The sequence below is a fragment of the Chanos chanos genome, chromosome 11 (assembly GCF_902362185.1).
Source record: "Chanos chanos chromosome 11, fChaCha1.1, whole genome shotgun sequence".
Taxonomy (NCBI): Eukaryota; Metazoa; Chordata; class Actinopteri; order Gonorynchiformes; family Chanidae; genus Chanos; species Chanos chanos.
The window spans coordinates 9,693,738-9,711,739 of record NC_044505.1 but is presented as its reverse complement, the minus strand read 5'-3'; the positions used below and the strand labels follow the sequence as shown (position 1 = coordinate 9,711,739).

Below are 18,002 nucleotides of genomic sequence, written 5' to 3'. Positions count from 1 at the left end.
ACACTTCCGATCTGTGTTGGAACTGTTAAGAACACAATTCTCCTCAATCAAAATGTTTCCACCGTCTCCCCCCCCGCCCCCAAGTTCTCTCTGAGTCAACCCCCAGCCCCCCCCCCCTTACAACCCCTCTGCCCTGAAATTCACTCAACACAAGAGCACAGAAGAACATGGGAGCGCTTTCATTACAGGTAGTGACAGTCTCCCTCGTAAAGTCTCTTTCTATGTTGCATTTTTAATAAGGGAGCTGGACTTCACAATTTAATTAATACAGCGGTGTTCAAATTATTCCAATACTCACCTCTGCTTTTAATACCACTGTCTCTTTTCATCTGAGGAATCAATTAAAATGCAATTAGCGACATGCAAGTCACGCTATCGCATCATCGCGGGGTATCGCGTCAGCGACTGGTTTTTAAGGCTTTAAACGTTTAAAGTTCGACAGATCTGAGCGACCCCTGTTATGTTCCCGCTGCGACCTGTCCTTGGCACGCGTGCTACCGTCCTCGTTAAACAGTACTCAGCTCACAGATGACGGGAGTCGCGGCGAATTCGATCAAAACTGCAATCAAAGGCGGAAACTTGCGGCAAACGGGAACATCACATCTAAAAAAATTTAAGATCAAATGTTTAAATGTAGTGAACGTAATTCAGCGGCGTGCATTATTTAAAAGGGTTGGGAGATGAAGATAAAACGTGCGACTGTCGTGCACAGGAGGAGGTTTTTTTTTTTCTTTCTTTCGGTCTTTTTTTTTTTTCTTTTCTCCTACGAAAGATAGCAGCGCCTTTTGAAATGCATATCTGTGCCAAGTACCAGTCCTCATTCAGCTTGGATATTCCAATAAGTACAAAGAGTTTCAATTCAGGCCAACATACGCCCCCCCCCCCCCCCAAAGGAGTCTCCCTCTAACAACCTCTTGCGGAATTATGCGACCAAGGTAATGCAGAGCAAATGAGGTAGAACACCCCCATCACTGGGCAGATCCATAGGGCTTTTGGGGTTTTTTTTCTTTTGTTTCGGGGTTGTTTTTTTTTCCTCTCTTTTCCAACGTATGACTTTTGAGCAAAACTGGGGACCATACATTTAATGATGTAGATTCCCATAGCAAAAACAAAAAAAAAAAAGGGAAGAAGGAGAAGGAGAAGAAAAGAGAAAGGCAGGAGAGTTCTGCAGTCCCATAAAAGAAATGTCACATTTGCACACATTGGGCATTAGAATTATCTATGGTTTTGTTGTGTGGAGGTGGCCCGGGTGAACAAACTCGCCCGATGTCCCCGTGCAATGATTTGTCATTTCAGACGGTAACAAATGGGCCCATCTCAGCAGAGTAGCACATTCATCAGTCTTTAAGCCTGAGCATGCAGCAGCACTCCACTGCAACACACACACACACACACACACATATGGTCTGTGTGTCTCTGCTCTCAGTCCCAACACAGAGCCACATGCCACAGCACGTCACAGCACAAATCACACAGCCCAACAGTCGAACAAACAGGCTGCCGCTAGTGCCAGTCACACACACACACACACACACATACATGCACGCACACGCACACACACACACATACATGCACGCACAAACAGCTACACACACATACGATTCACATGCTAACACACACACAAACACTCGTACAGTCACACACACACTTACAAATATAGTCATACACAAACATATGCATGCACATGCACGGTAACACACACACACACACACACACAGAAACACACACAGAGTCACACACAAACACATGCAAAATGCCTTTCCATCTCCTACACACACACACACACACACACACACACAGATATAATCTAAAATTAAGTTTCATCTTGTCTAATGAAGTCTCTCTGAGACTATGAAAGCACGTGTGAAAAATATCCCCATGCCTAAAAAGAGAATTGTTTTAACAAGTAATGCAATATCAGATTAAAAAGGGCAAGGTCAGAAACGACTGGGTGATATAGTTAGTCCTTTAAATTGCAGGCCTGACTTCATTTGCCACTAATCATGTATAATGCAGCTTCTATGAGCTACTCTTCTACACACTGTAAAATTGACTTAGCCAACTTTATTGAAAAACATGTCAGTTCAGCGCACAGACTGAATAAGTCAAAGTTCCCATCTTAACTCAGCTTAAAAATCATGTTAAGCACACTTTCTTGTTTTATGCAAAGCAACGACCTTGTATGCTTTCAAATAAAGTTAACGTTATTGATTTTTATCCCGCGTGGAGAGGGAGGAAAGGAGATGATTTTCATGTAGAGACGGCGTTTATATATCACGACGTACAACAATCCAAGAAATGATAACAATCCTTCCATTTACAAAATCACTTTCAAAAGGTCACAAAATGAACAGGATTCCATTCCAAATACGTTCCGTCCAAAGCAGTGTGGAATGAATACAATTTTTCTCAATTAGGGCCGACTGACGCCGAGAAGAACGAGGAAAATAACCAAAAAGCAGTCTCTGCCTACTCAATGGAAACTCGCCAAAGCAAAAAAAAAAAAAAAAAAAAGAAAAGGAAAGAAAAAAAAGTTCAGTCGATATGTCCAAGACGGCATCCGTCAGAGTGCACTTTTGCACTCACACGTTCAGACAATCGCTTTTCCACAGAGATGGCCCTTCCATTTCTCAAAGACAATAATGGCTTTGTATCGAACACAGCCATGATAGCTTCTAAATAGAGAATAATTTCCCACCGATTCTTCAAACGGAACAAGAGGTGTGGTAAAATGGAGGGAGTGAAAACTCTTTGTGTTGGTCTAGAACATTTTCTTGATGCTGTTTTTATTTTTTTATTTATTTATTCATTTTTTATCACGAGAGAAAGGAAATCGATACCAAAGCAGTGATATGATAATCGCAATGGTCTACTCTGCAAATGTCTGTAGTTCTTCTCAGAGATAACCCATCCGTAATTTTGAACAAAATCCAAATCCATTTTGGAGGGGAGGGGAGTCTCTCTTTTTCTCTCTCCAAAGCTTAATAAAACAGCCCTTATCGTTGTGACTACAGTGGGCAGGTTATCTCCCTGACGGAAAATGACCTCACACTGAATCGGAACAAGTCCCACACAGCTCTTATCAACAGTGGTACCTCATTAGAGACGGGTCGTTGATTGAGGCCGGGCTGGATCAAAGGATCCGAATTTGCTAAGAAACGCTATGCAGAGCACTTGATAAGCAAGATAGACGAAGTCTCCTTTTCAGATCACCCCCCCCCCCCTCCCCCCAGTGCTCGGCTCAACCTCCCTGGCAGAGCGACTAGTACTGGAAACAAGTTATTGAGAGCTAAAGAACACCAAAAAGGTAGAAACTGACAAAAGAACTGACTCCATTGTTGTATTCGATGAGGGACCTCCCTCGCTAGCATATTATCACTCACGCGGACTAGAAAATGAAGTTTGTTGCTGCATTAGGACTTCACTTACGCCCACAGCGTGGCGGATGTCAGCTGCGGAGATGGCTGGAAGTGCCAGAGCTTTGGTAATGATGCAAATAATCTGGAAAATGTTCCGGTGGTGATTGATTAATGGCTTCACCTTTTTTTTTTTTAAAGAGCAGAAGAGCTAATCTTCATAGTAACAAGCCCAATACCTCTGAATATTTCATAGCTCTCCTACAGACATTGAAAATTGGGTAACTGAGGCAATTTGTCAAGATGGAATGGGTAAAATTGGATACCCCCCACCCCCCATCCCCCATGTAAAGAGTTGTGTCCATCAACCCTATGGGCCACTTTTTGTCTGTCAGGTCATAAACCCAGGTGGGGGTTTCGAGTGAATGTTACCATAAATCTTTTGATACTTTTGCGCTACTCGCTAACAGTGTCGCGGGCATCCAATCGACAAGTGCACGCCATTGTAGCCGCGCATTCCGGTTTCATCGCCGTTGATGTGTTTGAGAGCGAATCCTCTACAAATGGAGTAAGACTTCAATGTACAAGCTGACAGATGTGAACAGCCGGCACAGAAAAACGAATCTCTCGTTGCATTCTTTGTCCCCAAAATTCATCACGGGAGGGATGGGAGCAGGCCACCTGATTGGTCGCTCTCTTTGTCTTGTTCTCCAGAGAACTATAGCCAGATTGCATTCTATTCTCATTTGAGCCAAATAGCTGCGAGCGGGCCCAACAACAAAAAAAAAAAAGAAAGAAAGAAAAAAAAAAAAGGAAAAAAGCACGCGGTGGCCGAGGCTGACACGAGAAAGAGTGAGGAGAGCAATTCCAAGCGGCCGTTTCGGGTGTCGAAAATGAGTGATCACCGCACCATGGGCACCTCAATCAGTCAGCAGGATGTATCTGAGGGATGCAGACGCGTCGAAGTGGGAATTACGCCGGAGAGAATCGCTAAGGTCAGCCGTGGCTAGCGAACACGTGTCAGTCTCTGGAGATGATACACAAATGCCCTCACCTTTCATTTTACCTTTTTTTTTTTTTTTTACTCTCTCTCTATACACTCAGACAGTCTGACAGTTGCAAGGATGTGACTTTGAAAAAATGAAAAATAAAGGACGAGGTAAGGAACATGTTGTTTGAGGGTGACGACCATTATGCGAGGAGAACAGGCACTGAATTTCGGAGGCGAACCTAATTGTGCTCCAGTCTTGCTCGACCGGTGAGCAGTGAGCAGCTAAAAACACACGAAAAAAACACGGAAGACCGAAAAAAAAAACCAATACCTCGGCAGCTTGGCAATTTAATCTCATTGAGCATTGTATCACTCCGCATAAACAAAACATATCTCGTTACTACCGTCAAAAAAAGATACGTGCTAGTCTTGAAGCTCTGTCAAAGTGCTAATAGCCTAGGAAACAGTACATCTGATCTGTGTTTTTAGTGTTTAAGGCAGCTGGAGGCTGATCCACTGTTCGGCCAAGGTGGAAGGGAGAGATAAACCGGTCTCCTCAGAGGCGACTGGATCAGAGCCATGAGGTGCTAAGCGGTTGAGGTCCGGGCATTAGGCTTTTAATGGCAAAAGAAGCTCAACCATGTCTGTGGCTACCAGCAGCCCCTGCACCGTGTGCGGCATGGAGGGTGAAAAGTAGCTTTGGCGAGAGAATGCTTGTGTGTGTGTGTGTGTGTGTGTGAGAGAGAGAGAGAGAGAGAGAGAGAGAGAGAGAGAGAGAGAGAAAGAACTATATATATATATTTATTTATACAGAGAGAGAGAGAGAGAGACAGAGAGAGAGAGAGGAATAGATTATATGAGTTTATGATCCTGTCCGTGACCCCAAACCTACAAAAAAAACCAAACAAACAAACAAACAAAACAAAACACTCTATATTCACAGAGGCTACAAATATAGTCTTTTTGACTAAACATCAGAGAACCATACCCACAAAGAAAAAGAAAATAAACAAATACAATAAAAGCATTTTAACCCTGAACGCAAAGACTGTGTCAGTTGGCAGTTCTAAAACTGTCTCAAAATGTGTTTCTTTCTTCTGTGTCATCAGCTCTGATGTCTATTCAAATGTGGTCTTGTCAAGATGACAGTCCTCCACTCAATAGTGTCTCTGATAGATGGGTACAGTAATATAGCCAATCTTTGCTGGCGGAAACCCTTTTGACAGGAATTGGGTTGAAGGACACCTCCCAAACTGCAAAACAGTAAGGTCAAGCGCTTACGACTATCGACAGGATGGCTGAACATGCCAACGAGGGGATTGATTTTGTTTTAAACTTTTCCGCCGCCTGGGAGTTTTCGACGACAGAGGAAAGGGACAAAGAGTACATCACTGTCTCTTTTGCTCATTCTAATCAATCCCATCTCTAGCCATTTCTGGAAAGCTGGTGGCATTTTCTCCCTGCACCCCCCACCACCCCACTCCCCCCCCCACTCCCACTCCCCCCCCGCCACCTCCTCCCAGAGGCCTTTGCAGAGCCAGCAGAAAGTCCAAGGGCGAGTCTTATCTCACGCATCGGCTGCTTCCCATTGGCTGAGCTGAGACACCCCTGAGTCCAGCTCTGTGGGTCAAAGCATGGCTCAATCAGTAAGCTTCAGTGTCAGACATCCATCGGTGCAGCTTCGTCACCCGCAGGGAGTTCGAGCCGTCACAAAGACGCCCCTATTGTCACCGCGCGGAAAATCTGTTTTAGCGATAAACAGAGATAAAGAGAGGAATGCACGGAGATTCAGAGATTGCCTTTCTTTTCTTTTTCTTTTCTTTTTTTTCCCTGTGTTGTCCACCTCCTCTTTTGAATTGGCAGTGCTGCAAGAACTGTCACCATCAGCTCATGTTTTATGGAGCCTACGGTCCAGCGATTATCCTTTAGTAAAGGTGAGGCATGACAGGTTTTTTTTCAGGTTTTTTCCTTGGAGAGAGAGAGAGAGAGAGAGAAAGTGCTTCTTCCTTAAGTTCAATTTGTTCCAAGAGAAGATTGAGGGTCACATTAATTTTGTGGGATATAAATAAATAAATAAATAAATGGGGCTTTTATTTTGCGGTAAACGAACAAATAAATGACTTGATTAATTCTTTAATTTAAAACATTTTTTTTTTTTTAAACGATGAACTTTAAGAATTGGAAATCGTTTATTTTACAGGTCAGCGGTATCTGGGCAAACTTTGCACTTCTTCGTCTTCTTCTTCTTCTTCTTCTTCTTCTTTTTTTTTTTGGCCTAAATAATTAGCACGAGAAAAACAGCTTTGATTGGGATTTACAAACATTGATCCTTAGAGCTGATCTTCAGCCTTGCCTGGCTTAGGGCACATTAGAGCCCTCGTATGCAGTGTAAGCCATTAGCCCATGGATTTTCCGTTCACCTTGATTCATTTATTGCAGAGGTAATCCCTGTATTTTGGCGTTGATTTACCCCCTCACCGTTTGTGATTGTAATTGGCTTTAACTAATAGCCAAAGATAAAGCATACAATTAAACAGGGCATTAAATCACAGGTCTCACATGAATCATAAAATCCATCCTTCTTTCTTTCTTCGCTTCTGTCTTTCCTTCTTCCTTTCTTTTCTTTTTCTTTCTCTCTTTTTTGCTTTCTGTCTTTCCCATACAGTCATACAAATGGAAATCAGGAAAGTCTAGATATGAATGACTCTCTGTTAGAGAGAGAGAGAGAGAGAGATAATGTGTGCATGTATGAGAGTGTGTCTGATACGTGCTTGGTGAGGACCTGTGCAAAGATATGTTGACAGAATAAGAAAGAGATGACAGATAATCTAGTCTTTTCTTTCAGGTGATTTCCTGTAGCGGAGGGAGGAAAAGTCTCTCTTTGTGTAGGCATCAGATTTCAGTGGGTGGTGGAATGATTGTAATAATTACTCTCTCTTTAATTGCCACAAACTCACTGGGTCTGGTACTAAGACATTTGATTCTCTTTTTGCTTTTTTTGTACTTCACCACACACACATGTCAGAACATGAAAGTAATGAAAAGCTTACTGACATTGTGATTTTTTTTTTTTATCATTCAGCTAGTCTGGGTCATCTAAACAATAGCTCAAGGACATTCAAAAGTGCACTGCCAAGGGAACACGTTTGACTTGGCAATATATACATGTTTTTTTTTGGGGTTTTTTTTCCTAGCACATACAAAACCTGCCGCATGATAATCACTCAGTGTCAGAGTTAATAGCGTGAAACTCTGTGTTTGTGTGTGTGTGTGTGTGTGTGTGTGTGTACGTGCGTGCGTGCGTGTGTGTGCGTGCGTGCGCATGCCTGTGTGTAATGACGCATGATCTGTGCTGATATATATGTTTGTGCAGAAACACCAATGTAGTCGAAAAAAAAAGAAAGAGAAAAAAAAAGAAAAGAAAGTCCCAAGTGTCAAACTAATTGTCTGTTTTAGCATTCTGAAAAATGGGCTACAGATGGCCAGTAACAACTACAAACACAGATCCCTAAAACTAGAAAAACAAAACCACATCAAAGTGTTCACAAGCGCAAGGATAGTCTGCCTTTAGCAATGATGCGGTTCCTCTTTTCCACAAACACACATACACACACACACGCAGACACACACGCACGCACGCACGCACACACAGAGCTCCCATAGGGCAACCAGTAACTGTGTTTCTGTAACACTCCATTAGCCTTAAGTGTGCTCATCACTTCAGGCATCTGTGCAGACACACTTAAGGCTCACGTTTAAGGTCAGCGTAAACATTTACCAAAACACTATCATTATGGCCAACACTACTTCCAATACAGGTATATAGCCCCATAGAACTGTAATGGACTTTTTTTGTATTTAGAGAGAATGGGTATTGACTTTATATGTATTCAAGAATTAAACGGCATAAACGCTTTCAGTCATGCATGGAATTTCTCCGATATCACTTCATTAGAAAGCCTGGTGAAGTTAGACTCTAATTACAAGTAATTAAATTTGGTCTACTAGTGGGAATGTGGAATTGCTTTCTAATCATTAACTGATTGAGATTTTAGCTTTTGTAAACACACTAACTTCTTGTGGTGTTTATTCTTTTTTTTTTTTCTTCTTTGCAGGTTACCGAGGCGCTTTGGGGTTGAGTGAAAAGTAAGTGTTTTGAGAACGGAACACCTTCGGTGCTCCAGATGATGCCGGAGGCTTGAGTGAGAGGACATTTTGCAATTAATTAAACCCGTGGAATGAATTCAATTTGCGGGCACGTTTAATGAGAACCCAGCGGTGGCTCTTGGCGCACCCTAAGAAGCGGAGGAAAATGGTTATCTCTCGTAAGAGCCTCTCCTCTCCACGAAGATGGATTTGTCTTCTGAGAGAGAAAGACGAAGAGAGAGAGAGAGAGAGAGAGAGAGAGAGTTTCAATGTGAGTGTGTGTGCATGTGTAAGTGCATGTGTATGTATATATGCATGCCTAACTGAAAGGGGGAAGGAAAGACAAAGAGAGAGAGGAGAAAAAGAGAAGGGGAGAGAGCCAGAGAGAGAAAAGGAGAGAGAGAGAGAGAGAGATTGTGCGTGAGTGTGTGTGTGCATATATGTATATAAGCATGCCTAACTGAGGGAAGCAAGGAGGGAGAGAAAGAAACTGAGACAAGGAGAGTGAGCGGAGACAGAAACGCTGAACCTCAAGGCCATGTTTGCTCGCTCGTGCACGCACACACACACTCTCACACACACACACACACACACACACACACTTCCCTGCATACTCAGCATTTCTATAGAAACCCGTCATCCAATTAAACTGAGTCCACGGGAAGTTAAACATTATTTGTTTGACAGTATATTTATTTATTTAGCATCATTGGACATCGATCAAAAAAAAAAAAAAAAAGGCCTTATTATCAACGGCCTCCGTCTCGTGCCGACCTAATTTGTATTCCTCTTCTGTTTGCATTTTAAGTCATGATGGACAGACAGTTCTAGAATCCTGTCAGTCATCTCTGACTGTCCTCTTCTCTATGCTAATAGGAATTCTTTTCTCATTTTAGCTGGATGATTGATAGTTCTGGACAGTCTCTGCTACATGCCGCTGTCTTCACAGATAGAAGGTGAAAGCTGCGAGCTGTGGATGACCTCCAGTATGTGTGAAGATCGCCCGCGGACACACTGGGAGTTCTACTGGTGGTGGTGGTGGTGACAGGAGAGGATGTTTTTGTTTCTAGAGTATTTTTTTTTTTTTTTTTTTCCACGTCCCATTGAGCGAAGCCAAACCTACTCCGATTTGGAATCGCAGTGTCGTGCGACTAGGCATTCCCCTGGTCTCTTTCATCCTCTCTCTCTCTCTCTCCCTCTCTCTCCTCTTTTATTTACTCTTTCGTTCGGTCGTTCGTTCAGCAGTTTGCTCCATCACTCATTCACTCACTAAATCACCTGCTAACTGACTCTCTTACCCAAAGGGTCTTACAAGTCTCCGCTGCTAACTGTGCCACAGAACAAAAGGAAATAAAGCATTGCACAGCACTAGTTCACAAAACATCAGTATCAATATATAGATATTTCAGGAGGGCACACAATCTGATCTGGAGCTCTCTAAACACTCTGTCTTTTTTAGCGTACAGATTACGATCAATAATACCGGGATAACTATTCAGAAACTTTACATAATGAACTGAACTCGTAGATCGATATCGTATGCATGTAACAGATTTGGAGGAACATAACCATTGACCTCTCAGCCGCTTCCCCTTGAAATGCACGCTGTAAAACTCATTACCATTCTCCCTTCAGGTCAAAAATCTGTTCGGAAGAGTTCCACGGCTCGTATAAGCACACTATCAAACTGCCAGAGAAAGGCCAATGTGCCCCCTGTTCTGCCTAACGCACCAGAAAATGTTCAGCCACGCTCCAGTCCACTGATGTCTGCCTAAGACATTTGGCAGCTACATGTAAGTAATGGTAAAGAAGCTGGCTTATCTTTTTTTTTTTTAGCATTAGTCACAGTATGGGAGGAATTCAGAGAGTTACGATTAATGACACGCTTTAGGATGGAATGTGTTCGGAACACGGAACACGATGGAACAGGCCATGTCTGTGTTTCGGTTATGTAATGACCTACAGCCAACACAACGTCCTTGGCAAAAAGCGAATGATGAATAAATAGCGGATAATATCACCCAGCTTCAGCACATACACACAAACACACATTCGGTCGCCCACGTCGAATACGGCCTCTCCCTGAGGCCTTCACGTCAAAAACCAAACAAATGTATCACTCCCATGCTAAACCAGCACTAACACATGCCCTAACCGCAAACTGCTATACCACCTGATACAGACGCAGAGGGAACCTCAAAATAAAGCGTAGAAACCCTCCCCCATTTCACCGAATCGCAGCACCACGCTGTTTCTATGCCGTGTTCTCCGCTGTGCAGCATTGTACCACGGAGAAAGGCATTGTTGCGTGTTCTTTCATTCGGTTTTGTTCTGCTGGGTTTTCCTGCATGACTCTCAAGGCCAGAAGAGCGTCAACCACACGTGACTGACAGCTACCTCTCGCGCTTGTGGGGGGGGGGGGGGGGGGGCGACAATGGGAGAACGATACGGGGGCCACTCACAGATAACCCTGGCCGGTCCTCTTTGCTTGGCCATTGTCGAAGCCCGACAATGCAGGAGAATAATGGTCTGACAGGGAAGCCACAAAGAGCGGGGAAACAAAAAAAAGGAAAAAAAAAAAAGCCAGGAGGCGAGAAGCTGGAGCCTACCTCGGTCGCTATAGTCGTCCACTAAAATGAGCTCAGCGATGAGGTGGTCGGGAGTACGGTTGATGATGCTGTGGATGGTTCGCAGGAGAGAAGACCAGCCCTCGTTATGAAAAGGAATGATGATGCTGGTGTTGGGAAGGTTTTCCAGATAGAGCTTCTGTTTGCAGCTGCAAGACAAAAATAGTCAGGATCAGTCTGGATATTCAGAATGTAACGCCCAAGTCGTTTTCTTATATACGTGTAAGCGTGTTTGATTTTTTTTTTTTTTTTTTTGAAAACATACTGTTTCTGTTTCTGTTTACTGTGACTGTTTCTACTAGACCGCTGCAATTACAGGCAAGGTAAAAGCACTCACTTAAATACAAGTGCTCTTTTCAAAGATGATCTGCAGACTTGTGGGGTGAGAGAACAAGGGCAAAAAACACTGCGATTCAGATTTGAATTGTTATCGTAATCTGCAAAAAAGAGCAACTGCTGATAGATCATATTTACATAATACATTTCTTGACCAATCACTGAGCGCGCTTTTCTCCAGAGCTTCTAACCTCAAGGTGGTCGAGGGCGGAGTACTGCGGATCTCCCGTCCTCCCTTTAACCAGGAGTAAAGAGATGACTCCGTGGCCAATCCACAATCATCGATTAGAAAAGCAACATCAAACAAAGCTAAAGACATCTTTACTTTGGAAGCTGAGTCATTTATATTCACTTACTTGCCAGACAGCATAACAGCATTGTGGTCTGGCTAAACCATTTTAAGTTTTATAAATGATGTTTCAGCGACGCATTCTTCGAACGAACAGAAGCCCAGTCTCAATCTCTGGCACAGCGAACAAGACTGCAGGGCAGACATCTGTGGAATGTTTGCGACACATCCTGCACATCGCCAGACTGTAAAATAATATTTGCGAACAATAGACTCGGTGAATTGAACTACCGTTGTGTGAATGGTGATCTAACTAACAACATTAATCAACGTTTAAAGAGCCATTCCAGCGTTGGGCACTTAATAAACCGTTCAGAATTCTGTATGTTAATTGGATTTCGACAAAAGCCGCAATTGGCAGACGGAGAGGCATTTTACAGCTGGTGTAAGGACCTTCTAATTTACCTTCCTAACAAACTTGACAAGTCAGCTTCTAATTTACACGTCTCTATTAAAATGACTGTTTCTCTGAAGAGCTTGGCAGAACTTTATTAACGGTTTATTATTGGAGACTGGAGAATAAAAACAGAACGTTAAAATAAAAACAGACGGGAAAGCTCAGCACCTGTTCCGGCGTTTAACGGAATGTGGGATTGGAGATTGGAGCTAACATGGGGGTGGAGGTGGGGCGTTGGGAGGGGGGGGGGCAGGCTTTGTCTCACCCTGTTAGATGATTCAGAGTTAGGAAATACCGCTCAGGAGAAAAGGGCCATCCATTTGCATAGTAATAGCCAGGTAGCGTCACAAACCCAGAAGGAACATGGTAGTGTCACGTCACGTACTATCTCTGGAAAATGCCTGGTTTGAGTTCTGAGTCGGGAGGGGTTTGTTTTGTTTGTTTTCTTAAAATAAAAAACAAAACAAATAACAAAACAAAAAACCTCACATCTTTATCCAACAGGAAATGGATCATAAAACATCTCTTGACAACAACATGACTGGACAAGATCTAAAAAAAAAACAAAAAAGGAAAATAAAAAGGAATGAAAAGAAAGCCATCACAGGGAACTGAATTAAAAAAAAACTGCATCTTCTCTAAGGTCTAATAAAAAAAAAGCGAAAGCTGGAGAAAAAAAAGGCAATAAAGCTGTCGCATTGTCTTTGGCACTAAAAATTAAATCTTAGATTTTAAATATTAACTCTGCGTTTGGGGTTATATTGTCCTGCCAATTTCGTTTGTTTATTTCGACTCTCCCTCCCACTCCTATCCTCCATCATGATACGCTTTAGAGGACAGCTTCATATTTCATACTGGCCAATTTGTATGTCTTAAAATATAAAGTATTATCTTGAGAGCTAGTGGGAATTTCGCCATCAGCCACACAGCAGACACAACAAACTGTCTACGTTTCTTTCTTTTTTCTTTTTTTTTTAATTCATTATTTTTTTAATGACTCACTGTTTTGATTACTGTGTTGTCATCTCTATCTGTGAATCAGCTGTATAAACAGTCAATGTGACGATACAGAAATGGTGTTCAACAGCTCATGCTAGCTATTCTCATATTAACTGGGTTTAGCAGGTTTAGTGAGGTGCCCACAAACCTGAGCATCAACACCAGATCCTGCAGTTAGAGGCTGGTTATCGTTTATGACGCACGGGAGTCCACGAGGGGATTTAGAAGATTTCAGAGTTATCAGAGAGAATATGAAAGCAGAGTTGGACGGGAGAGATCCAACCACTCCTACAGCTCAAATACGCCATGACCTCACAAACTCATATGGGGGATTATCTAACCTTGAAGTACTGAAGAGCAGCAACGCACACAAACACGTTCAAAGACTCTCAAGTGCATATTTATAAAGCCAATACAAAGGATAGACTGTGTCTCAAAAGAGAAAGGGATATAATTGCGCATGGCTGACTGCTGGGGCTTGAAGAACGGGTGGGGACGAGGTGAGGGCGGGGCCTTGTTTCCTACCAGTAGCCCTGTTACAATCGAACACGAACACGATCTGGTCCGATAGCTTTTGATCCAAATGCAAGATATAGAGATAAGCCTACACGTTTTGGCCCAACAGGGAAAAAAAAAAAAACACGTCGAACGAGATTTTTTTTTTTTTGACAGACGCTAACGATGCGGATCCGTCGGTTTCTCGCGTCGCGCGGTGGTTCTGGGGGCTTCGAAGAACAATTACTGATCAGTCCGTCACCGGGCTCGTTTGCTACGGCGTACAGAGAACACGTTCCTCCGTTACGGAGCGAGCTCAAAGCCCGGAACAGCACTCCTCATCCAGACTGGCTTTGATCTTCGGATGTTAAAGCACTGGCTTCAATCCAGATCCACTGAATGAAGAGGTCTTTCGTGCGCTGAGATATTGTACATTTGCTGTGCATTCATTTAATCTCTGATTATGGCATTGTACTCCAGTCATCCTTCATGGAGACCGCATGAATAATGTACGCTGGAGACTGCGAGGAAGATATGGAGATTTGATAGAACTCGTAAGAACCGTTTCCTATTTATGACATGTTTGCAGGCCGTGCCGGACTTCTGGATAAACGTTTCCATATCTAGTTTTCGTAATAAAACTGTTTGGATAAAACTGTTCCAAAATATTTTAGAAATCTTTCACTGGGGTTCTTAAGTATTTCATGGCAGTATTTCATGGCGTCAGTGGCGACTGGTGGTTGTGAGAGTATGGGAGGAGGGAGGGTGCGCTTGGTGAAGTTTGGTGATGGTGGTGGTGTTGGTGTTGGTGAGGGCATATACAACCATACACCCTCATCCGCAACTTGACCGACTGACATCCTGCCCAGCCAAGTTTAGTTTAACTGCAGCACCAATGTGGTCTTTACATTGATCGTGATATCACTAAATCCCTGAACAGACCATGTTTGCGAGTTCCCCATTAACAGGCCAGGCCAACAATACAGATGGTTGTTCTTTAGGCTGCCAGTGAGCCATGGGTATTTCTCATGCCATGTGGTGTTGAACACACTGACCTTAGCATTTGGTTTGGTAATCTCGATTTTTGGAACTGGTCTCCCTGCCGCTTTGACCCTAACCTTCTCACTGTAGTCCAACCAGTGAAATCATGTATTTATTAAACACGTCTAAACAAGACGTGCTGTATGACTACCGACACAAGACAAGATTCTTGCATGATTTCATTGATAACCCCTCCCTAAACACCCTGATTGGGTATTCACCAGCGAAGTCAGCTCCGCTGATTGGTTCACTGATATTAGGGGGCTCAATCCGGAGCCTAGTACTGCCATTCAGTGCCAGGACTCACAAGCCACTGGGGTAGCAACTATTTATAATGGACATCAATGGGAGGCTTGGGGAGGTCAATACGTTAACTTTAAATTGCGGTAGGGGGTGCTGTCATTATTTCAAGTCAAGTCAAGTCGGGGAGACGATTTCTTTGCCTTTTTTTCTGACATTTTGGGGAGGACGGTCCTCCCTTTCCTCAATGGACGAGCCTCCACCGCACGGCATCCCCGTGACAATTTCCCGAATATTTAATCGATTTTTTCAGTCTATTTAAAAGGGAAATCACTGAGAGCACTCACCTGAGAAAATGTATGTAAAAATGACAGGAGCGAAAAAGCAGTTCCATTTCTTAGATAGCTGTACTACTGCAGGTGTTAATGAATGTAAATTAAGCCTTTAATAAAAACCAACTAACTCTAGGAAATTTTTACCCCTGCAAAAAGACTGTCATAGGTACTGCGCATGCCCGTTTTATTAAAGGCCTCGTTTTGAATGTCTGCAATTCCTGGCACACCTAATTCAATTAGGGACCGATTAACGAGCTTTGAGTTAACCAAAGGAAGCGCTGTTTTCCGGTGCTGGATCGACATCAATGTCGATGACGCGTAGTCCTGCTGGAACAGACCGAGACGCACATTCTCTCATCACATTCTTCGTATGCCTTGAGGCAAAGGCTTCGCGTTAGCTATACTCACTTTGGGTGTCTGATGTCAGGGAGGGAGCGATCCAGAGCGATGTTGTTGCTCACGTAAATGTTAAAACCATTCTCTTTGTACACCGAGTCATCACACTCGTCCTCCGCCAGAGGAAACGGTTTCCCCTGCTCCCCTTTCCCTGAAAGAGATCCAGACAGAAAACAATTAGAGACTCCTGTGTGTGAGTCAGTGAGTGTGTGTGTGTGTGTGTGTGTTTCTAAAACATGTCAGTGAGTGTTTAAGTGTTGAAAGAGTGAGGTAAGTTAGATGATTTGCTAATATCGTTTGTACATGTTAAAAGACAGGCTTGCACAGTTCTAATTCTGTAAGTGTGTAAATATAAAATGTCCTTTTAAGTTCTACTGGTTTAAGATTTTTGAGTTGTTATAATCCAATTTTGAGTTATGCAAAATAAAAACTTTTGATTCATTTCAAATCACTTTTGGATTAAGTAATATGAACTCCAGATTATTAAGTCGCTATAATTAAAAATTATGAAGTTCCAACATTTGATGTCAGCACCGCGGTGCATTATGGGGTGCCTCTGTTTACATTTGACCTAGCAAACTTTCTACAGCGACTGAAAAGAGTTTTTTTAAAAAAGAGAATGGTCGCTACAGTCTTCATTACAACTACTTTGCATTAGGTGCAGTGCTTAGGTGACAAGCCAATGGTGCAAAGCTACCATCTGTGAGATAATGACTGAACGCCTCTTAAGTCAGACTCTCTATCTCACATGTTCATATTGTATGGGGGGGGGTTGACTGCCTTTGGATAACCACAGCAATGTCTCTGAATGAGCTTGGTAAGTGCAGATTTGAAGAGCACCATCAGCTCTGAGAGATGACGACCTGGATTTAGGTTGAGGTTTCGTAAGAAAAGCGTGAAATAGAGACAATGTTTTAGCTTGAAAGGTTCCATCCTAGTACCTTAATTTCATTATTCATGCGAATATTACATTATTATTACATATTGCTAAAATATTTGAGAGGATATAATCAGTAATTTGAATGTTAAGTAGTTTAAGCAATTATAACTTTAAAGAATTACCTCTGAAAACTTCTCACTTTTGAGTTAATTAACTTAAACATTTTAAAGCAATCAATTGCCTTATTTTTATCTTTTTTTGCTAATTTATTCAGGCTTACAGTGTGCAGCCCACAGTTTGCGAAAGCTGAGTTTTAAGATGCTAACACTGGATTCATTCAAGATACTAAAGCTTGTAAATGTAGCTTCATGTACTCCTATTATCATTCCCAGTCAAGATGCTAAAGCTTGTAAATGTAGCTTCATGTACTCCCATTATCATTCCCAGTCAAGGATACTAACACTGAATTTACACCAGGATACACCATGAATTTCAGTCAAAAAAACACACTGAATGCCTCATTGACGGTTTTGTTTAAAGATAAGAACAAGGTGATGAAAAACATAAATAACATTGTATTTATAGGTCAAATGCAGTAAATAAATAAATAAATATATAGGCAAGGGATTAGAACATCACAAATGCAGTGACTCTTGACTGATCACTGACCTCCTAGACTCAAGCACACAGATTAAGTAAATCTGATCCTTAATCTGTAATCTGTACATAAACTCAGTCGCCGTACCTGCTGTCTTCACCAAGAGCAGACTGCATGCATTACGTTACTGTCTCCACATTGGATAAACTGCTAAACTTAATCTGACATTTCGACAGTAACAGAGTCACGTCTCACCAGGCTTGCTGGAAGAGTCTGTATTTTTTATAAAGCCTTAACTAAAGACGTGGATGTTATAATGTGTCAGCTCTAGTGCGCTGACCCTGTTGTTGGCTCCAGCTGTACAGTGTCCATTACTGACATTCAGGGAGGCGGGACTGGTCATCATGAATCTGGGCATTGGGCTACTGCTTCTGATAAGAAGGCGTGACTTGTCACTCAGCCCCTCCTTTCATTACTTAAAACATTCCACAACACAGAGAAAAGCTGAGATACAGTGAAATTGACAACAGAGCGGAACTTTATTTAGAGCATCCCAAGTCGGCAAAATCAAAGATCATTGTTTTCGAGATTTCATAAAGAATAATTTATTGTTTCTGTTTTGTTTTTTTTCGGGGGGGGGGGGGGGGGTGGGTCTTTTCTTTCTTTCCTTTTTTTATACACAAGCAGAATTTTATGAAGCATATGTTTCTAAGATGCTGCTCTAATAAGCAGTCCTATTCATATTTCATATCTCATATTTTCATATTTCAAACAGGCAAAACGCTGTCTAGAGAACAGGATGCCAAAACAAACCCT

At 42.5% G+C, this 18,002-nt stretch overlaps 1 protein-coding gene across 3 annotated transcripts in view; it reads right to left on the bottom strand.

Annotated features, from left to right (window-relative positions):
- Window positions 1–18,002, bottom strand: part of galntl6 (polypeptide N-acetylgalactosaminyltransferase like 6) — a 139,220-nt gene that overhangs the window by 84,070 nt on the left and 37,148 nt on the right. For all 3 annotated transcript variants that reach the window (XM_030788292.1, XM_030788293.1, XM_030788291.1), the window contains 2 exons: window positions 15,721–15,859; window positions 11,103–11,269 (listed from right to left, as the gene is read on the bottom strand). In XM_030788292.1, coding sequence (XP_030644152.1) covers window positions 11,103–11,269; window positions 15,721–15,859 — 306 coding nt within the window. The remainder of the gene's footprint in view (window positions 1–11,102; window positions 11,270–15,720; window positions 15,860–18,002) is intronic.